Consider the following 22,335-nt stretch of genomic DNA (forward strand, 5'->3'; position numbering starts at 1 on the left):
TATCTCATTATCGTGCTTTAAAAACATTTCAGTAATCAAAATAATCATATTTATTCTCCTCCAAAACCCACAGCGTAGTCTTTAAAGTTTTAAAGATGAAATAAATATATAATAATATTAGTGGTGTTTTTGTGTTTGAGTCATGCAACAGTGCTGCTGCTCTTCCTCTTCCTCTCTGCAGAATCAAAATGTAAAATATATTAAGTAGATTTTTAGTAGCAGCCCTTTAAAGATCTACAAACATGCAAAAAACGTATAAAGCTCTTCTTCTTAAAGGCCCCAGCGCGGCGTCTTCCTTTAGGGTCGTTCAGGGTCAAACAGAAGCAAACTTGACGTGTTCTGCGACACTTTCACCTCCAGTGACTCGCAGGAACCTGCAGTCGTCATTCTGCTGCGGGTTAAATGGCCACAGAGCGTCACCGCAGCATCGATTGTGTTCCTCTGTCACGGTCTATAAAGTGGTGAACGACGAGAGCAGGGAGCAGTTTGACTCTGTCCCGTTTTGACCAACAGTGGAAGTTTGAACTCAGGAGAGGAAAGATGAACATTTCACACCCAAGATGGAAGGTGAGTCAATCAATATTTCACCTTTTTCTGTATGTCAGGTGTTTTATTATGATCACAGTGAGCTGACTGTACCACCTTTATGTCGTGCATTATTATGAATAATATGGATTATATATATATTTGATTTCACATGATCGTAATGTCTGATGATTACCAATTTTACCAAAATATCTCATGCTATTGTATTAAGATGGTGCTGAATGTTGTCTGATAGTTAACCACTGGGGGTAAGAACACATTCAAATGATATTTAATAGTCAGATTAGTACTTAAGCGTTTTAATGTGTGTTTAATATATATTGTACTATTATTAGTTCTTTAAAAAATAATTAATATTACTAGTGTTGGGTTTATTTACACGCAGCAAACTAATGAAGGGCTGATGTCATGTTTACTAAAGAAAATCAGCTGATTTAAAGATTTATTTTTTATCCTTAAAACTCCCAAATATCGATTTAACTTGGTTCTTATGCTTGGATATTGAATAAAGTTCTTGAAACTTCTTAAATGTTTATGATGTAACTAGAAAACATCTTGAAACATGAAGTTTTAGTTGTCACCCTTATAGAGAAACATGCTTTTCGTTGTTTAATGCACAATAACATCTAAAAGGTGTAATTTTCCACGGCTTTAAGGCGCTGGAGAAGCTTGAAAATGACCATTAAAATGCTTGAAAAGTTCTTGAATTAAAGGAAACAATTATCGGCCTAAAACATTAAATATCCGTCGGTCTTTACTGATCATAACCTGGATTTCTTTCCTCGTTCATTACAGAACTTCTGATGTAAACAATGGGAGACTGGAACTTCCTCGGAGGGATCTTGGAGGAGGTGCACATCCACTCCACCATGGTCGGCAAGATCTGGCTGACCATCCTGTTCATATTCCGGATGTTGGTGTTGGGCGTCGCGGCGGAGGACGTGTGGAACGACGAGCAGTCAGACTTCGTGTGCAACACCGACCAGCCCGGCTGCCGCAACGTGTGCTACGACCAGGCCTTCCCCATCTCCCTCATCCGCTACTGGGTGCTCCAGGTGATCTTTGTGTCCTCGCCCTCCCTGGTGTACATGGGTCACGCCATCTACCAGCTGCGAGCTCTGGAGAAGGAGCGCCACTGCAAGAAGGTGGCTCTCCGTCGGGAGCTGGAGGCGGTGGACTCGGAGCTGGTGGAGATGCGGAGGAGGATTGAGAAGGAGATGAAGCAGCTGGAGCAAGGGAAGCTCAACAAAGCTCCGCTGAGGGGCTCTCTGCTGTGTACTTACCTGGTCCACATTGTGACTCGCTCGCTGGTGGAGGTCAGCTTCATGGTGATTCAGTACTTCCTGTACGGACACCGCCTGAACCCTCTGTACAAGTGCGAAAGAGAGCCGTGTCCAAATGTGGTCGACTGCTTCGTCTCCAGGCCCACTGAGAAAAGCGTTTTCATGGTGTTCATGCAGGGCATCGCCTGCATCTCCCTGTTCCTCAGCCTTCTGGAGATCATGCACCTGGGATACAAGAAGATTAAGAAAGGCCTCCTGGATTACTACCCTCACCTGAAGGCCGACCTTGACGATTATTACGTTGACAAGTCAAAAAAGAACTCCGTCGTGCATCAGGTTTGCATCGGCACGTCCGTGGGCCGCAAAACTACCATTCCCACGGCACCATGTGGGTACACGTTACTGTTGGAGAAGCAGGGCAACGGGCCGACCTACCCTCTTCTCAATGCCTCCTCTGCCTTCGTCCCCATAAAAGGGGACGCTGGTGCAAAGCCAGACGGCCACAAGGACAGCAAGGAGGGGTTGCCGAGCCCCACAGAGCAGAACAGCAACTCCAACAACACCAGCAGCGAGACGCGTTCTCCTCCTGCAGACAAACAGGAGGAGCCAGAGGAACCGTCTTCACCCCGTCACGAGGACATGGAGTGTGCCGGCTCTGAGTACCCAACCCTCCCCGTAGCAGACACCTCCTCCTGCACAACACTCTCAGGCATCGCGAGGAAGTCACGGAAGGTCACGCCACCGTGGAACTGCACCACACTGGTGGAGGGGAACGGCTCGGACAGCGGGGATTCCTACCACGGGAACAACAGCGTGAAGCTACGCAGCACCTGTGTCGGCCCCAGAGCGAGGATTCTGTCCAAATCAGACATTAAGAGACCGGGCAGGTCGCAGAGTCCGGACTCCGCTGGGGAGCTGAGCTCAGTGTCTCGACACAGCCGGGAGAGCAACAGCCCCGTCGCCTCCTCTCCAAACCGCAGAGTGTCGGCAGCGAGCAGTGGCAGCAGCAGAAGAGCTCCGACTGATCTGCAGATATAAACAGACTGAAACCCTTGATAAGCCATGTTTGGGTTCTGTTATGTGAACGCTATTTTACTGCACTTTCACGCACGTAGAGTTCTTTAAAACAAGAACAGGAGGAGATTTTGGGTTTGGCAGCAGGGAGCACGGATGCATCACTGCACGGGCACAGGCTCAGGGGTCCTGACTCACTAAATGTTAGTGAAACAATTACAAAACACAATAGAAAATGACCACAAACAACACAAAATGACTACAAAGACACGCTAAATGACAGAACATAGACACAAAATGGCAACAAATGATCCAAACTGATGACAAAGAAACACAAAACGACCACAGGGAGGAGCAAAAGGATAAAAAATAAACGTAAAATTACCACAAAGAGACACAAAATGGCCAAAGAGAAAAGTAAATCGACTAAAAATTTATGCAAAATGACGCGGGTAGGGGGCCTCTTACGTGTCTGTGCCCAGGGGCCCACTCTTTTATGGTCCGCCCATGCCTTTGTCCGATCATATTTAACTTAATATCGGCAATCTAACGTCCACTCCTCGGGTTTTAACGGGGTCAAACCACAGTGGACTGTTTTGTTTGTGAACATCAACATGTGTGTTGGACGCAGTTGTAATGATTTCAGTGTTTGCAGCAGCTCCGTCCGAATGGAAAACTGAACCACACGATCTATAACGTTGTTTCAGGTCACAACGTGCCGTTACGCAACCGGATACTGTCTGAATTAATCCAACATGAGTTCTGCAACATTAAACATATTGATACCCGGCTCTGGATGTCTTTGTCACAACGGTGATGAATATCTTTGTGTTGATACTGGGACGAGAATAAAAATCTGTCTTTAATGTATCAGACTTTAATTTCCCTTCTGGCGCCTCGGACATACTGCTTTTGTATATTTTTACTCGGTAATGCAGTTGATATCAATTAAAGTGTCTTTGAAAAGAGATTAAAGGTCATTGTAACAACTTTAGTGTTTTTAAATGTATTATTTCCATGGCTGCACGTGTAAGAAGAAGCCTTTGGTTGGAGAGTCACTGATGCCGAGTGCTGAAAAAACATTTTTATTTATGACAAAAGGAAAAGGTGCTTCTTGTGACAGAACACAAAAATAACAGTGGTTTTGTTTTCACTGTACATCCATTATAATGTAATAAACATTTAAATATTCTTCAAAAATGCTACTGTTTAACCTTTTTCTCTTTTTACCCCAGACAGCAAAGACAAAACCCCTCCTTTCTACTCTGCCGCTCCGTCCTCAGGTGAAGGTTCGTACTGCATCAGCTGGAAATGATGTGAAGGCAGAGGTCAGCGTCACAGAAGCAACACACACACACACACACACACACACACACACACTTTACCAGTAACACACCCTGTTTCTCAGCTCTTTGTTCTCCTCCATGAGCAGGTTGCACTTCTGTTGTAGGTCACCCAGCTCCATGCGAAGAGCTTCGGCGTCCGCTGGCTCCGGACCGGCCGCACCGAGGTGAAGCTTTATGAAACTGTGCAGGTGGTTAAGGTGAATGAACGCTCCGTCTGCAGAAATCCTTAAAGGGAAATTCTGCCGTAAAATCATCCCAGGGTCTTTTTCGGCAAATACCCTCTCAAATTAGTTAGAGAAAAAAATTTTGCCTGTAAAGACAATAAACGTAGAAATCCCGGACAGTAAATAACAGTAATTGATGTAATGTAAAGCAGCTAACACTGATTAGCTGGGGGCAGAACGGTGAACGCATTCAAACGTCTTTTTTAACCACTAATTCTGCTCAAAATAACAGCAAACCTCTGCAGCAGCGTGAGAAGAGTCCCTACACACAAAACAAAGCACCAACAGCGTAGTTAGTGAACCCAGAGTTTATTAAAAGAGTGTTTTAAAGACTTACCTACTGGCCCTGGTACCAGCTTCTCTCATAGTAAAGTCCTTTCAAGTGGATTAAAGTCAATCCCAAAGTAAGGAGCCCATTGGTGCTTTGTTTTCTGTGTAGGGACTCTTCTCCTGCTGCTGCAGAGGTTTGCTCTTATTTTGAGCAGCATTAGTGGTTAAAAAAGACGTTTGAATGCCTTCACCGTGCTGCCCCGAGCTAATCGGTGTTAGCCACGTCCAGCTGTTAGTGACTCTCCAGGGTTTCTCTGTTAATAGTTCAAACACAAAAAAACTGTCTTGTGGCTTATTTGATTGAGTGTATTTGCTGAAAAAGACCCTGGGAAATTCCCTTTAAGAGTCAAGCTCGGTGAAGACCAGTTAAGAAACGATGAGCAATGATGATTTCTGCAAGAAAATAACTCCTCTGGCTCAAGAACGAGCTCCCTGCGAATTAAACGGATCTTCTGCCCCACGTGCTTTTCCACGTGTCAATAATGACAGCAACACATCAAAGAAGAGCCAGACTCATTTATCGGTTTTCTGATATTACCAGCAGATATATTGGTATCAGTGCCAGCGTATATGTTTGTACACAAAAGGAAAAACACTAAAGCACACCTGACAAATACAAATGCAGCCTCGCTGAGTTAAATTATCCAGCAGTGTTTTTCCTATTTAAAAAAATCAATGTTTCCACATGACACCTTTGATCATGATGAGGATAAGGTGCATTTCTCTCACACAGGCTGCCTAAATTATAGATTTTAAAATTGTGTGGCTGATGATCTCCCTCTCAGCCGGTGTATTGACATTTCAAACATACCAGAAATACCTCCAAAGGGGGAAAGCTGTGTTTTGTATTCACTGGCTGATATTTCCCTCAGTGATTGTCCTTATGAGCAATCTTATCTCCAGTCAGCCAGAGACGACGTATACTTGTGTAATAAATCCATACGAACACTGTAAACTTTTCCAGGAACAATGCGTAGGTGAAAATGAACAGAATCCTCCTGTTTTTAGGCCATAAAGGAGAATTCCCATTAGATTTAAAGGTAAACGTGCATGTGGCTTGTGACGGCAAAGGTTGAGTCTCCCATTCCGGTTGCCATGTTCGCTCAAGTACAACAGGGAACACAATTCTCATCTGCACAGTGTCCCTGTGGGGGAAGGTTGAACTCAAAGCAGAAACATGCATTCTGGTTGTGGTGATTAATACACTGGATATTTTACTGTCAGTTTCATCATATGTACCATGTACTAAGACTACAACCTGTTATTTCCATTAGTTATTCTGTTGATTATTCTCTAGTTAAATTAAAAAAAATCTGATTATTCTCTACAATAATTGATTCATCGTGAAATCCACCATTCCTCAAAGTCCAAGGTGATGTCTGTCTTGTTTTGTGAGTACAAAACCCAAAGACATTGAGTTTAATGTGATATACAACAGAGAAAAGCAGGAAATAAACATGTTTGAGAGGCTAAGAACAGCATTTTTGCATGAAAAAATACTTTAACAATTATCAAAATAGTTGCCAATTATCTCTCAACTAATCATTTCAGCCCCACCATGTTCATAGGCGACCAAACTAAAAAGCTATGTTTTTATGTCATTTTTCTCATCACACTGCAGCCTCTTTTGTTTTAGGGGTCATCATTTCAGGCACACCAACACCTGTTTATTACCCCTGAAAGTTAAACAAAGCTGCACACGTGAGAAAAGGATACTCCAGTGCATTGTTAGGTTTGTCAGTCTCCTCATAAAGTGTCACTAAAACTGCAAAAAGGGAAACAAAATGGTGATGAAGCCGCACAGCAGGTGTATCGTGTGTGCAACACAATGTGCACCATGCATGCTCATTCACGTGCCAAGTAATGCATTTGAATTACTTGTATATATACACATACACACCGTTTGTTATTGCATCAAGGACTCCAGATTTTTCAAGATATCTTCTAAACTGTTCTCGCTTAGACTCTGATGCCTGAAACACAAGATAAATATTTGACTGCCACACAAGTTAGCAGCACAGCACAAGTCTGACTGGTTTTATCCACTGGCAAACACTATTATTAACTCTATTGAGGTGCGTTCACTGCCATGCCTGCTATGATGCTAGCCAGTTAGCACTTACACGTCAACGAGCAAACTACATTTACCGAGTTAAAACAACCAACAGTTACAGAAACAACATGGAAAAATACTTACCCTGTAATGCGCCATGGGTGCGAAGATGGTTGTATAATTTACAGGTGCCTTTAAACTAGTGTCAGGTGCGTTAACTGTGAGCAGCCGCTGTTAGTTTGCTACTCTACAACACAGGAGGTGGATTCGTTGCCATAACAACACATTAAAAAACGGCTGCCGGAAATACATTTCTCCTCGACTAGTTTTAATTATGTTATATATTTATTTTTGAAACACGAAGTACGACTAAGCAGCCGTTAAAAGAGTTTCTAAATCATTTTTTCAAATGAATTTTTTTTTTTTTGCTACAGTCGAAAACACACACTGGTGAATTCGTTGCCATAACAACACATTAAAACGGCTTCCGGAAATACATTTATTCCCGACTAAATTTTATTTGTTAAATAAATTATTTTTGAACGACGAATTACGACTGAGCAGCAGTTAAGATAAGTTTTTAAATATTTATTTAGTTATTTGTGTTTGCCTCACACACACACACACACACACACACACACACACATACACACACACACACGTGGTGGATTCGTTGCCATAACAACACATTAAAACGGCTGCCAGAAATACATTTCTTCCAGATTATATTTAATTTGTTAAATAAATAAAACATTGTGGCAGGTATGGGGGAAAAAGAAGATAAATGAAGCAATTTGATTTAATGGTTATTTTTTATTTTAAGATAATTAAAATTTAAAGATAATTTTAAAAAATGTATATCAAATTGTATTGTACATTTTTTTTCGTATGATCTAATTTGTATGTTATTAATATTATGATTAGTATTTTTTTTGTATTGGTTTTGTTTTGTTAATAAACAGTAAGTTATAAGGTTGTTTGATCCACACTCCAGACCAGTTGGGGGCGTGAATGCACCAAAAAGCTGTTTGTCAACCGCCCTAAAAAAAAAAAAAAAATAATAATTAATTTGTTAAATAAAGTATTTGAATGAAGAAGTACGACTGAGAAGATGTTTAATTAGGTTTTTAAATTATTTTTAAAATTTACTTTTAGTACTTTTTTAAGCTAACCGTTGCAGCTCGTGCGAGTGAGAAGGGCGGGGCAGCCGTTGGTCATGTGCTGAAACGTCACATCGTTATAATAGAGATATAAAACATTCGGCCGGACGTAAACACCAGGCGGAGTCACTCCAGTGTGTTTACACATCTGCGCTTCCACACCGCTCCGCTCATATGACCGTTTGTCTTCTGTACTTGAGAAAAACAGCTCCACGACTCGTTTGTTGTCTCGCCGGCTGAGATAACGACACATTTAATATGATACCTTTCATATTTCACGTTGTTTTACCTTCATGCTGCTTTAACCAAGTGTATTTGGTGTAAAACCCGTCAAAAGGTAAGATGTGTTTAATGAAATATCCATTTAAGTCGTTGTTAAACAGTAATAAAGCAGGTTCCTGTTTGTGGTTTATGCTAATATTCACTGAACATGACACATTAAGGACACATTAGCAAAGACACCCTTGAGTTAAAGCAACTTAAAATGTTACTATTATAATGTAATGCCACAGTGACAGGTTGTTTTTCTTGGTATTTGTCAGTATTTCATGTCATTTATAGAAAAATACATTTACACTTTTATTTTCACTTGTTTTTTTACCTTTTAATTGACTTTGCATTACATTTCTCATTATTTAGCAGTGTTTGACAATGCTGTGGTGTCTTTTAGTATGATAAGGTTGTGATAGACACACAATTTATTAGTTATAATTCTAATAATGTAAGTAAAATTACTAAATATCTGCCAGGTAGACATAGAAGGGGCTGAATGGTGCTAATGTGTCTCTGTTTTATGTAATTATATGACAAAATGACCTATTTAATAGCATTAATATGGGCTCTGGTGTTACACTTTTCATTATCATTCAATCACTCATCAGTTAATCCATGGTGATATTTAGTAATTGTTGTTTTATTATTTATTTATGGTTGTCAGGGCTGACAGTGGGATTTAAAAGTGAGACTTCACTTTCATTACAAACAAAGTGCAACTATAAAACAAGCCACAGTAACTGGGCGTTTAATTTAACCTCAAATGTGAAAGGAGAAAAGGTCGCCTTAATAATATATAAAACATTAATTGTTTCAGGAGAAAAATAAGTGAATTGGTTTGTTTTTATGAGGATCTCATGATCGGCTCAGACGTGGGTCACATGATAAAGGCATAAAAGTATATGCTTTGTCTTACATGTGTACACACTACACTGTCATCTTATCTGGAAATGTTCTTTTAAAAAACACCTGTCACTCTGATTGATATCAAATAATCAGGCAGTTAAATGTCAGAAAATCAATCAACTTCATGTATATGACACTTTTCATACTTTAACAGCAGCACAAAGTTCCTCACAGACAATAAAAGCAGAGTAAAAACAAAACATGAACAAAGAAACACCATGAAAACCCAAACCTCACACCCCCAAAAATATTCAGACACACACACACACTAGCTTTAAATTCTGCCTGGAAAAAGATAAGTAAAAACATTTAACAATGTTGTGGCAAAATAAACACCACGTCAAATGAATATCAACTATTTTTAAGTGCTTTAAAACACACTGAAAATGCAATAATACAGATAAAGTCCAGCAAAAATACTCCAATAATTTAAAAAACATATAAAAGAAAATGTGAACGTGTGTCTGGTGAATAAAATTTAGATCAACAGCCTTTGGGATCTTTAGAAGTTGAGGATTTCAAAAGGTCAGATATAGTTTCAGTTAAAAGTGTGGCGAGTGAAAACTTAAAATCAATAAAAGCAGATATTGATAATTGTATTTTCTTAAGTGATAAATGATAATTCAGACATCGTCATCTCCTTTACTAACAGACGTCCGAGAGTGTAAAAGAATATTCAGGATGTGTTTCCAGAGGACACATTTCACAGGACACGAAGTCTCTGACTGGAAAATAAACAGACACACTTTAATACAAGACACTGAACATTATTCACCTACATTTTATACATATCTGAGCCTCTCACATGTCTTCTCACGCAGCCAGTTCTTACAGTTTGCCTCCTTTTGTAAACACTACGACACTTTAGGTGAATCTATAAAGATGTAAGCTGAAAAAAGGAAGTAAAACAAACCTGGAAACAACTTTTAGTCCGTTAATCAATTCAGTCTATAGCCAGAAAACGAACCTGCAGCTGTTTTTATAATAAGTTAGTTGTTGAAATCATAAAAGAAGCTATTTTCATCATTTTTAATTTGAGGATTTGCAGATTTTCTCTCTTTTATGTGATTTTAAATAGTTTTTTATTGAGTTTTTTTTATACTTCTGATCAGACAAAACACGCAACTTGAAGGCGTCACTTTGGGACTTCAGAAAAATAGTGATGTCAGCATTTAATGAGCAGATTAATCCACATTAAAGCACTTTCTCTGTATTTGCTTTACCGTTTAAGGTGCTGACACACACTCTAGTTTACAGAGGCTTTAAATCTGTACGTGTGATAAGTGAGGATCAACGTTTTGGAAAGTCGGCACATTCCTCAGACAATACATGTTGACTTAAAATGTGAAGCGTGTTGAGATTGACTGTGCAGATGAACCGTAGTGATATTTAAAGGGTCATTCCCCGTCGTTGTAGCTGTTTATTGATGCGTTAACCTCCGACCGGCGGCTTCAGGAGATCTGTGTGTGTCATTCACGTCCTGTTATGTGCCGATGATGACGCGTTATATCTGCTGTCATGTCATGAAACCAAAGCTTAACCCCTAAACTTACTGGTTGGTGTCCAAAACGCACCAGCGAGCTACAAATAAACACATTTTTCTCAGTTCCTCCTGAATAAAAGGTTTGAAGCTGCCGCGTCGTGACTCGTCACTTTTAAAGCTCAAGTGTGAGAAGTGAAACTCAAAACAATGACACGGCGTTTATATCCTTCCCTTAAAAAAACATTTATTTTACAGACAAATCCATTTCGTAGCACTTTATATACAGAGGTATTAATCCTTTTCATAAGTCAGCTCTGCCACTAGATTCATTATTTCCACTCTTTTTGAGCCGCAACTAAGGATTATTTTAATTATCGTTTCATCTGTTGATTATTTTCTAAGTTCTGTTCGTAAAAAGTTTCAGAAAATTGTCCCAGAGTCGAAGGTGATGTCTTAAAATGTCTTGTTTTGTCCAATCAACACTTCAAAACCCAAATAAATTCAGTTTATTGTCAATAAAAGCGTTAAAACCTGACTTCTAAGAAGCTAGAGCCGGCAAATATCCGTCTGTTTTGACTTAAATTATCATTTGATCATCACAATAGGTAATAGCAATTCATTTTCTGTTTGGCAGATTAATCATTAATGAAGATAATTGTTAGTGCAGAGTAAGGTTTTTTTACTATAATATATTAATGATAGAGCCAGCTAATGATTAGTTATTCTGCAGGTTATTTTCTTAATTCATCAATGATTAATTTGGTCTATAAATGTCTAAAAAATAGTGAGTTTCCTAGTTTCACAAAGTCCAATGTGATGTCTTTATGTCTTATTTTGCCCAAAATCCAAAATAAATTCAGTTTAATATAAAATAAAACAGAGAAAAGCAAGAAATCTTCATATTTCAGAGGCTAAAAATAACATTTTCTGTCGTTTTTGCTTGAGAAATTACTTTTTTACTACGATTTATTGGTGATTTTAACAGTAATCAACAGTTGCAGCTCTAATTAAAACACTTAAATCTGTGGGTATGATCCAAACTCCCCACAGCAACAGTTCATTTGATTTCTGTTAAACAATTATAATAAAACAAACCGTTTATAACCAGTAAAGTCACTGAACAGGTCACATTAAAATTAGTTTTCCTACTCTGGTATTTCCGATCTTATCTGTTGTTTTGGTTACTTTCATGTTTCAAACTGACCTTTGTTTCCATAAAACCTTTTAAAAGTGTTTAAAAGCTCAGATTTCTTGTGTCGTGTGACCTCTTTTATTTCCCGTCCACAGGTTCCACTTCTTTAAAGAGACAAAGAGCTTCACGCGTCTTCACTCGTCAGCGTTTCTCAGCATCAGTGAGTGTCTTTTTTGATGTGTCGAGGGTTTTTCTCACGTTCTCCTCGTGCATCACTGTCGTTTCGTCCGTGCAGCAGGTTTCGTGGACGCCATGGTTCAGTGACATCATTTTACAGCCTTAACCTTTCCCGGGTCAGCCGAGCGCCATGCCGCGACCGAATGGCTCCATCAACGCGGACCCTTTGGGCGAGAGCGAGGACGCTGAACCCCTCATCGAGAACGACGCAGGTGTGTTGATCTTTGTAGATTTGGGGTTTTTTCAATCGTATTTATTTGATTTATACAAAAGGAAAAACTTTAAAATGTTTTTGTGCCCCAGTGACTTCATAAAAACCTCCGTATTCTCTGTGACCAGTCCCTCCACAGTGCTGCTCGGCTCGCCTCAACCTCGCCCTGCTGATGTTCTTGGGGTTCGCTGTCGTCTACGGTCTCCGTGTCAACCTCAGCGTTGCCATGGTAGCCATGGTGAATACCACAGAAGAGAACAGAACGCAGAACAGCTCCACGATCCACGCCTGTCCGCCGCCAGCGGGGTCGGAAAACACTAGCGACACTTTCGAACAACCTGAGGGGGTAAAAAACAGTTAATACATTTATTTTGTGTGTGTAGTTTAATACAGAACAACGTGCCATCGTCACTTAAAGGTCCCATATTGTAAAACTGCCTTTACAGTTCTACTCTGTAAGATTTGAGGTGCTCGTTTCTAGCGGCCTCTCTGGCAGTACGCTGTAACTGCAGGTAGGCAGTATCACGATCATAACCCCCCCCTCTCTCTCCGTCCTCTGGTCCCAGATCCCCCAGTACCCGTGGGACTCGGAGACCCAGGGCTGGCTGCTGGGAGCCTTCTTCTTCGGCTACCTGTGCACACAGATCCCGGGTGGATACCTGTCCGGTCACTACGGGGGGAGCGTCTTCCTGGGCGTGGGGGTGCTGGGCACCGCCGTCCTCACGCTGCTCACTCCTCTGGCCGCACAGATGGGCTCGCACTGGCTGTTTGCCCTGCGAGCGCTGGAGGGCTTCGGGGAGGTACGAGTGTGTTCAGCAGTTTTCCCTCCAGCTGCAATTTACTGATTATTTTCTTTGTTTGGTTTTTAAGACATTAACAAATACTTTATACTAATTAATTTATTATTAAAGTAGTTCCTGCTTCATCGTTTCATGTCTGTCTTCTTTGTCACCAAAGAAGAATTTTTACATTTAAAACCATCTGAAAACATGTTTCTGTCTTACTCTGTCTCACTCTCTCTCTTTTTCTGTCCCACTCTTTGTCTCTCTCTGTCTGTCTCTCTCTCTCTCTTTTTATCTTTCTGTCTCTCTCTTTGTGTCTGTCTCTCTCTTTTTGTCCGTCTCACTCTCTCTCTCTGTCTCTCTCTGTCTCACTCTCCATCTCTCCGTGTTCCTCCAGGGTGTGACGTTCCCGGCCATGATGTCCATGTGGGCTCGATGGGCTCCTCCTCTGGAGCGCTCTCGTCTGATGACCCTGTCGGGATCTGGGGCGAACTTTGGTGCTTTTCTGGCTCTGCCGCTCACCGGCTTCATCTGCCAAACTCTGGGCTGGCCGGCTGTCTTCTACCTCTGCGGTGAGGGAGGGACACGAAACACGATCACATGCTCACGTCACGACACAGAAAAGATGACACAATATTTACATGTAAACAAAGTCAGTGTACAACTCGAAATAAAATCTGTAACTTTCACTTGAAATGTTCGTTTTGCACTAAAATACTCAATGAAATGAGAAAATACTTCTGATTTAATTTGTCGAGTATTTAATTCACCCAGGAGTTTATGAAAGTCGGCTTTGTTGTTAAGGACTATTTATTTAATTACCAGAAAACATGTTATATGATGATATTAATCATAGTTGAGACATGAAATGATCTGTGAAGATAGAAGATTCTGTCCATGTAAAGACAAATATTGGGCTTTAAAAATAGTGTTCTCCTCTTTACACGATGCATTTGGAGCAGTTAAATATTGTTACGACTCGTTCACTGTAAACCTTGAATACCCGCCGCTTTCCTTTAATTATTCACCAACCAAGATAATAAAACTCTCTCTCTCTCTCTTTCAGGGGGTGCTGGTTGTCTCTGGGCGATCGTTTGGTTTATTTTTGTGTCCGATGACCCTCGCACCCACCGTCGAATCAGCAAAGAGGAGAGAGATTACATCATAAACTCCATCGGACCTCAGGTGCACATGAAACATTAACCAGCGTTTTATGAAGTGTGACATGCAGACCACGGCGTTATTCTCCATTCGCTAGTAAAAAAAAAAGTAATCAGTCGTGAAGACAAGTGAGAGTGAAGGTAATATCAGTACGGGGGCGCCAACGTGTTAGGACGAACAGGTTTGACCGATTAGAGAGCTGAGCCGGAAGGCAAAGCTCTCGATCTATCGGTCAATCTCTGTTCCTACCCTCACCTGTGGTCATGAAAGCTGGGTTTTCAGGAGGGTGCCTGGAGTCTCCCTTAGAGAGAGGGGGAGAAGTTCAGCATCCGTGAGGAACTCGGAGTAGAGCCGCTGCTCCTTTGCGTTGAAAGGAGCCAGTTGAGGTGGTTCAGGTGGAGAGATTAGATCTCCACACTGGCCTGGGAACGCCTCAGGATCCCCCAGTTAGAGCTGGTTAATGTGGCCCGGGAAAGGGAAGTTTGGGGTCCCCTGCTAAAGCTCTGCTGCCCCCACGACCCGACCCCGGATAAGAGGTTGAAGATGAGACGAGATGAGATGAGATTTGACCGATTTAAATAACTTTTTGGGCAAACAAAACAATAAGTAAGCAGGTAACTCACATTGTGTGCGTCAAAAACTTGAAAGCAGAGATAACGATGACAAATGGACTCATGAGAACATTCACAGGCTTTGTGGTATTTTCTAAAGATTTTGTGTTGAACCTGCAGGGCACAGGTCACGGCTGGTCCGTGCCCGTGCTGCACATGATGCTGTCGGTCCCTCTGTGGGCCATCATAATCACCCAGATGTGTGCGAACTGGAGCTACTACACGCTGCTCACCTCCCTGCCCACCTACATGAACATCATCCTGCACTTTGACCTCAAATCGGTGAGGATTCGATGCATTTGCTCCTCTGGATCATGTCAAACGAAAACTATGTTAAACAGCGGTTAATCTTTAAGTACGTTTGTCCGTGTGTGTGTTACTGACAGTTGTGTTTAAAACACAACATGTTCCAGAAGTAAACTTTAAATCTGCTTCATCACAAAGTCGTTCTTCTGTTTTAAATAATAACAGTTGTTTTCACTCAGCCCAGGTTAAAACAGAAGCAATTGGACTCGTATTTGCTTTAAATATATTATTTTAAGCTAGCTGTTTCCCCCCGTGTCCAGCCTTTATGCTAAGCTAACCAGCTGCTGTTTTATATTTACCGTAGAGACATGAGAGTAGCATCCTCTCATCTCTCAGTTAGAAATACAAAACCATTTCTTTCCTATTCCTCATCACTTACACGCTGTACTTCCTCTGTGTGACAGGACGCTGTAGTGTGTTTTACGTCTCTTCAAAACTGACAAAGAGCAGCAGCAAAATAGGACAACAGCGACTCTTATGAAAGTCTCTTGTGTCTCTGTGCAGAATGGTTTCCTCTCCGCTCTGCCGTACCTCGGCGCCTGGTTGTTTGCGACGCTGTCTGGCTTCGTGGCGGACAGTCTGCTCGAGAGGAAGGTGTTCAGCGTCACCGTCATACGCAAGCTCTTTACCCTAGCAGGTAAAAGAAACTTTCCCTCTTTGTTTACGTCACGTTCACATGCTTAGACATGCTTAGACATGCTTAGACGCTCCCTTCGTGTCCCCCTGAGCTGCGTGATGAGGAGGTTTAAAGACTCTCAGAAGTGGTTTACCTTTGACTTTGTAGTAGGAAGTCTGTCTTCTACTTTAAATGGTATCGTTTTGGCTCTGGCACCAAGTGTGACTGCGCACCTACGCTTTTGTTGAACCGTGAACATGTTCATCTACGAACCCCCTGTACAGTGGTGGAATACAACTACAAGTACTTTTACTTTGAGTCTTTATGCTTCTCAGAGGGACATATTGTACTTTTTTACTACACTACATTTGTCTGACGGCTTTAAATTAAAATCAAATCTTTATAGAGTGCATTATAAACAACCACACAGACGACCAAAGTATTGTACAGTTCAGCAATAAAAACTAGAATAAAAGATATACATAAAATACAGTAGACGGGTGTCTTGATCGAATTCAAAGCCCTAGAGAACAAGTGGGTCTTCAATAAGGACTTAAAAACCTTTAAAAAAGGGTCTGGGCTGATCTAATGTGCCAGGGCGGGCTGTTCCAGAGCCGAGGGGACGCCGCCGCAGAGGCTCGGTCCCCTCTGGTTTCAGTCTGGTCCTGGAGACTTCCTGCAGCATTTGACCTGCTGACCTCAGCGCTCTGGCTGGAGTCTGACAATGTAAAAGTTAAGTTAAGTGCAGCGGTGCCAGAGCTTTAAAATCAAATAACAAAAGTTTAAATCAATCCTGCAGCTTGAGTTACTATTCAGACGCCAGTTCTACATCTCCTTCCTGTCCAGTGAAAACAGTGTCTCCAGATTTGGTTATTTTGAATGTTTGTGATCAGCACTGCACAAAAAACCTCAAATTTATCAAGACCACCATTTAAGTGCAATAATTTAATCTTACTGCTAAATTCTGCCAAATACAGTCATTTTATCTGATCTTATACGTTTCTCTGCACTTATCTGATTTAATTTTCTGTGAATTTTATTTTACTTGTATTCCTATTTCTGCTTTATATATAGATTTAACTAAGAGTCTATTGTTTACCTTCTGTATTTAACTAAGAGTCTATTGTTTACCTTCTATATTTAACTAAGAGTCTATTGTTTACCTTCTGTATTTAACTAAGAGTCTATTGTTTACCTTCTATATTTAACTAAGAGTCTATTGTTTACCTTCTATATTTAACTAAGAGTCTATTGTTTACCTTCTGTATTTAACTAAGAGTCTATTGTTTACCTTCTATATTTAACTAAGAGTCTATTGTTTACCTTCTATATTTAACTAAGAGTCTATTGTTTACCTTCTATATTTAACTAAGAGTCTATTGTTTACCTTCTATATTTAACTAAGAGTCTATTGTTTACCTTCTCTATTTAACTAAGAGTCTATTGTTCATTGTCTATTGTTTTACTTCTATATTTATTTAGCTAAGAGTTTCTTGTTGATCTTATACTGTATTTTTTATACCTAATATAAGTTTATATAACTCTTATATAAATGTTTTTTAAGCTGCTGGAAATCACATTTCCTTGCGGGAGTTTTCCCAAACATCAATAAAGAGAAGTCTAAGTCTCTAAATCCCAATATGGACGAGTGCAATATTCAAAATATGTGTCAAAATACAGACTGTAGAAAATGACTTTATCATCATTTCAGTATATTTATCAGTGTTTTATGTTCATTGTTAAACTAAATCTTAAAAGACACAGAGAGAACCAGTAACACAGTGATGTTTCTCAGCGTGTTCTGGTGTTTACTCCCTTTTAACGTCCACGTCATCTCTGCAGGTCTGTTGCCGGCGGCAGCGTTCCTCGTGGCTGTGAGTTACGCCGGCTGCAACCACATCCTCACCGTCACCTTCCTCACTCTCTCCACAACCATAGGAGGACTCACCGCCTCCGGAGTCTTCATCAACCAAATAGACATCGCTCCTCGGTGGGTGTCACCATCCACACGCACATGTTCAGCCTTTAAGTCGGATCTTTTCTCAGAAAAACGTGTTTCAAATGTGCAGAAATATTCAGTTTACAAAGTTATGAAACAGATAAAACCAGCGAGTCGTGACGTTTACAACCTGAAGCCACAGAATGTTTTTATTTATTTTTGGAAATTTACTTGATATTCAGTAATTCAGGGTTTTCAAATCATGGAAAAACCTGGAAAAGGATTAAATGACCAAATATCCTGGAAAGTTTATACATGTGGTCCAGGCAAATGTTGAGTGCCACTCACTCCGATCGCCTACTTAAACCTGTTGGTGCGTTTTTGTTTGAACTCGACTTGTTTGTTGAAAAACGCAAAGTGGAACGCCACATTTAGTTTCAGCTCCATGTCACTCAATCTGCAGACAAACTTAACTAATCCTGAGGGGAAATGCAATTTTTTCACACATTCAAACACACTCAATTGTTGCCTTGCTCAACGGCACCTCGGCAGTGCCCTTGAGGGAAACTGACACCTCTCCAGCTACTGGTCCACTTCCATATGTGGGACCTGAACCCTTTAGTTCCAGAGCTACTGCCGCCCCAGAGCAGTTAAAGTGTAATTCAGGAGTAAAATCATCCTAAGGTCTATTTCCGCACTTACAAACATCCAATAAATCAAAGAGACAGTTTTTGTCATGTTGTCGTCTCTTCTCCTGCAGGTATGCCGGGTTCCTCCTGGGAATCACCAACACATTCGCGACCATTCCTGGAGTCCTGGCTCCCATCGTCACAGGATACTTCACTGAAGACGTAAGTCTCTAAAAATGAACCATTGGTCACTTTAGTTATCTTCAAGGACAATCAGTCATGTTTTGTACGTAAGTGAAACTCTGTCTCCTCTAAACGTCACATACACACAACGTATATGTGGTGAGACAGTTAAATAATATCAAGTGAATAAGGAAACATTTCGATTTTCTTCAAGACATTTAGGGCGCACTCACACTGTGACTCCGTCCCGTGCCCCGTGCTTTAGGGTACTTGTCCCCCCCTCCCTCTCCCCCCACAGCCCAGGCCCGTTTGTACTCACACTACCTGGGCCTCGGCGAATGATTCTTGCTGCCTATACGTCATCACGCCGTAACACGTCACACGCATTGATGACGTCATCACGATGCGTCGCTTTGTTTACAAATCTTTCCATAGACCTCAGAGTTTTTGTGCGTCTTGTCGACTGTTGTTTAATATTTTCATCGACCAAATCTGCAGTAAACACTCCACCTCCGCATCACACCAACGTGAACCTTTCACCGCCATTGTTGTTGTTGTTAAATGTCCGCGCATGGTCCGTCCTTCTTTCTGTGTCCGAACAGGCGCACATAAAATGACGTCAGAACCGCCGTAGGCCTCGTACACGTACATGTGCAAACATGCTTTACAAAAGCCCACCTCTCTCAGACGGGCCGTGGCCGGCAAGCGTACAGTACGGTTGCACTCACACTGGTCAAACAAACTAGACTTTAGCCGCGAAGCGTGCTTGGGAACGGTACGGACGGACAGTGTGAGTGCGCCTTTAGAAGAGGTAGAGTTTCACTGACGCACAGAACATAATGGATTTTACTGATCTGGATATTTTAGTGTCATTCTTTGTCTGAAGCACTGAACTTTAATATTTTACATAAATGTTTTTATACAGTAAAAGAATATCAGTCTTGTGGAGACGCTGAGCCTGTGAAACACCTTCACAGGACACCAGAAAGTATTAAAATTGAGTCTAATATGAGAAGGAGGACATTTCATCACACAAATTAAGAGGAAAACACAATAAAGTCCCAGATTTATTCAAAAAAAAGCACTGGAGAGGTTTCACTCTGGTCATCGTGAGGACATTTATCACTAATTTCTGAATTTTTACAAAGCAAACAATCGAATAATTGAGAAAATAATCCACATTTAAACCCATAATAAGAATAATCATGAGCTTCAGTCTGATACAAAATAGTTAAACTTCACCTCAGCAACAGTTAAATCCGCTTTTACATTAACGCATGAGTAATAATCAAATATAATATCATAACAGTCTCAGGAGACGTCTTTATTCTACTTTAAGTATTTTATTTTAGTGATTACACAAACATGCTTTTGCTTAAGTCACATGTTCGATGCTGGGCTCTTACAGCACACCATGGCGGGCTGGAGGAAGGTGTTCTGGTTGGCAGCTGGGATCAACGTCAGCGGCGCTCTCATCTACGCGATATTCGGCAGCGGGAAGAATCAGCCTTGGGCCGACGCCGAGGAGGAGAGCGACGCAGCTGAGAAAGAGAGGAGTGCGTCCATCGCCACGTAAAACAGAAACATTCAGACGAAAAACATCGGACAAACACCGAGGGGCAGACGACGTTGAGCTTTTAAAGACGCTGGGACACGTTTTCGAGTTCTACCTCAGTAAAATGATGCAAAGACGATGGAAATACACGCAGCAGTGCGAGAGGCGAGGGTATAATATCAGCAGCAGAGCCGAGCAGAGCTTTCAGATCAGTGCACCGGGAAAGTTTGATCCATTATTTACACGTTTAAACTCAGGGGAGCAAAAGAGATTTAGGATCATAGACATGTTTTAACATCAAAATCCTATTTTTTGCACATTTTTATAGTTTTTTTTATCAATATTTTTATCTGGATGACACAAACAAAACACATCAGTATAAAATTACAAGTTTTTACAGTTTTGTTGTTAAATGAACGTCGCCAGGCCTCAAAGAGAGAGAGAGACACACACACACACACACACACACACACACACACACACACACACACACACACACACACACACACACACACACACTGGGCGACTCTTTGTGTGTGTGTGTGTGTGTGTGTGTGTGTGTGGGGCCTCTTACTCAGCATGCTTTACCAGCAAAAAGTAATCCAGTGCCGTGGTGGCCTGTTAAAATACAACATGGCCCCATCGTGTGTAAAAAGGTATAAAAGTCCAAATTCCCCCAGGACGACCCTCAAACACCACGGACCCTTCACAGTCTACATCTGTTACATTTAATTTCATTACAATGCTCTTTTTATCTCTGTATTTAATTCATTTATCGACCTAAAAATAATCACATTTAAGAATATTGACTCTTAAATGTGCCAGAATCTACTTTATAAAGACCAAAAGGTTCACGTGTCGCTACAACACTTTAGATCAACAGTTTTGTTTAGAAATGATTTATTTTACTTCCTCCTGAAAAGCGGCCTGAGTTTAAACTCAGGGGACCATTTGCACAATAACTCCAGCAAAGAGATTTAGGATCATAGTAAATGGACTTGTACTTATAAAGCGCTTTCTAGTCTTCTGGCTACTCAAGGTGCTTTCACAGTGTTTGTCACATTCACCCGTTCACACAGACGTTCACACTGATGGCAGTGGACATCTACAGACCATCTAATCTGACCATTCACACCACGTTTACACACCCATGCACAGCACGGGGAGCAATTCAGGGTTCAGTGTCTTGCCCAAGGACACTTCCACATGCGGACCGGGGGAGCTGGGGATCGAACTACCAATCTCTCGAATGGAGGACGATCCACTCTTACCCTGAGCCGCAGTCGCCCCGTAGATATGTCACGGACATGTTTTAACATCAAAATCCTATTTTTTGCAGATTTTTAATGTTTTTATAATCGATATTTTTATTGGGATGACACAAACAAAACACAGCAGTATGAAAATTATGAGTTTTTCACAGTTTAGTTGTTAAATGACGTAGCCAGGGGCCTCAAAGAGAGACACACACACACACACACACACACACACACACACACACCTGACAACAGGAACAAAACACTGTCTTTGTTTACAAAATAACAATGATGGATGGAAAAATAGGACGGGACGGAGGGGTTCGCCAGGTGGAAAAGTTTATACGGAATAAAAGTAATCTGTAAAATAATCTATTCATGAAAAAGAAAACAGTTTTACGCACATTTTTAAAGCATGCTGGATATTCTCAGGAATACTTTTACTGCAGCAGAAGCTCACAGGAGAGTGATTTAAGGTACAAGTCTTTGCATCAGTGATGTTTACGTCATAATCAGTGATATTAGAGGTTTATTAAGGTATAAAGGTTTAATATAAGATACAACAGGAGCGTGAGAGGCGCTGAAAACCACTGTGACTAAATCAACGCACGTTTTCTTTTCAACGACTCTCGTTTTGTTTCTATGGTTCGACCAAGACAAACCGATTTTTGTGATATTTTGTGTGTTTTTAAGACGTCTTTGAGCTGCGAACGAGCTGGGACCGAATGTTTCATGAACCAAAATGTTTTTTTAAATATCTGTTAACCACTTTACCGTTCCCTGTTCTGTGTTTTCTGCCCAGCGGGAACAAAATAAGCACTTTTCTCATGCAAAAACACACAGGAAGCCTTTTACTACAGTGCCAATATTTAGCTAAATAATGTTTCTACAGATATTTTTTATCAAATCTTCAGTAAGATTCGGTTTTTACCAACGCACCGTCTTCTGTCAGGATTTTTTATAAAAGTGCCATGAACTTCCTTTTGTGTTACGTTTCTATGAAATATTTGGATTTGCGGTGTTTTTAATCTCTCATTTCTTCAACGACAGTAATTATTCTTTTTATATAAAACATATAAAACAGACTTGTGCCGTTTAT

The 22,335-nt window shown here is 40.9% G+C and overlaps 3 protein-coding genes across 4 annotated transcripts; 2 read left to right on the forward strand and 1 right to left on the reverse strand.

Moving 5' to 3' along the window:
• Positions 1 to 1,358: 1,358 nt before the first annotated feature.
• On the forward strand, positions 1,359 to 2,867 carry gja9b (gap junction protein alpha 9b; the record flags this gene model as incomplete). The annotated part of the gene is made up of 1 exon (XM_083925321.1): positions 1,359 to 2,867. The coding sequence occupies one exon, from the start codon at positions 1,359 to 1,361 to the stop codon at positions 2,865 to 2,867; it is 1,509 nt and encodes a 502-aa protein (XP_083781447.1).
• Positions 2,868 to 3,912: 1,045 nt separating this feature from the next.
• On the reverse strand, positions 3,913 to 7,048 carry mycbp (MYC binding protein). The gene is made up of 5 exons (XM_083925345.1): positions 6,941 to 7,048; positions 6,644 to 6,716; positions 6,460 to 6,508; positions 4,240 to 4,369; positions 3,913 to 4,148 (listed from the first exon to the last, which is right to left on the reverse strand). The coding sequence occupies exons 1-5, from the start codon at positions 6,953 to 6,955 to the stop codon at positions 4,104 to 4,106; spliced, it is 312 nt and encodes a 103-aa protein (XP_083781471.1). The 5' UTR covers positions 6,956 to 7,048; the 3' UTR covers positions 3,913 to 4,103.
• A 1,104-nt stretch (positions 7,049 to 8,152) lies between these two features.
• On the forward strand, positions 8,153 to 20,333 carry LOC310956096 (sialin). 2 transcript variants are annotated; one of them, XM_083926224.1, is made up of 12 exons: positions 8,153 to 8,293; positions 11,906 to 11,970; positions 12,046 to 12,199; positions 12,327 to 12,544; positions 12,765 to 12,998; positions 13,378 to 13,552; positions 14,047 to 14,165; positions 14,873 to 15,034; positions 15,563 to 15,695; positions 17,517 to 17,664; positions 18,374 to 18,464; positions 19,834 to 20,333. In XM_083926224.1, the coding sequence occupies exons 3-12, from the start codon at positions 12,118 to 12,120 to the stop codon at positions 19,999 to 20,001; spliced, it is 1,530 nt and encodes a 509-aa protein (XP_083782350.1). In that variant the 5' UTR covers positions 8,153 to 8,293; positions 11,906 to 11,970; positions 12,046 to 12,117; the 3' UTR covers positions 20,002 to 20,333. The 2 variants fall into 2 exon arrangements, with proteins under 2 accessions (XP_083782350.1, XP_083782351.1); XM_083926225.1 differs by lacking the exon at positions 8,153 to 8,293 and having other exon boundaries at positions 11,535 to 12,199.
• The last annotated feature ends 2,002 nt before the right edge of the window (positions 20,334 to 22,335 follow it).

The sequence above is a fragment of the Echiichthys vipera genome (assembly GCF_963691815.1).
Source record: "Echiichthys vipera genome assembly, chromosome: 13".
Classification (NCBI taxonomy): Eukaryota; Metazoa; Chordata; class Actinopteri; order Perciformes; family Trachinidae; genus Echiichthys; species Echiichthys vipera.

Excerpts from the sequence above, each read along its gene's own strand:
- LOC310956096 (XM_083926224.1), top strand. The coding sequence starts at position 12,118 with ATGCCGCGACCGAATGGCTCCATCAACGCGGACCCTTTGGGCGAGAGC. Across the intron at positions 14,166-14,872 it reads TAAACTCCATCGGACCTCAG|GGCACAGGTCACGGCTGGTC; the intron begins GTGCACATGAAA and ends TTGAACCTGCAG. Across the intron at positions 15,035-15,562 it reads TGCACTTTGACCTCAAATCG|AATGGTTTCCTCTCCGCTCT; the intron begins GTGAGGATTCGA and ends GTCTCTGTGCAG.
- mycbp (XM_083925345.1), bottom strand. Across the intron at positions 4,370-6,459 it reads AAACCTAACAATGCACTGGA|TTTCATAAAGCTTCACCTCG; the intron begins GTATCCTTTTCT and ends CCACCTGCACAG. Across the intron at positions 4,149-4,239 it reads ACAAAGAGCTGAGAAACAGG|CTGATGCAGTACGAACCTTC; the intron begins GTGTGTTACTGG and ends CATCATTTCCAG.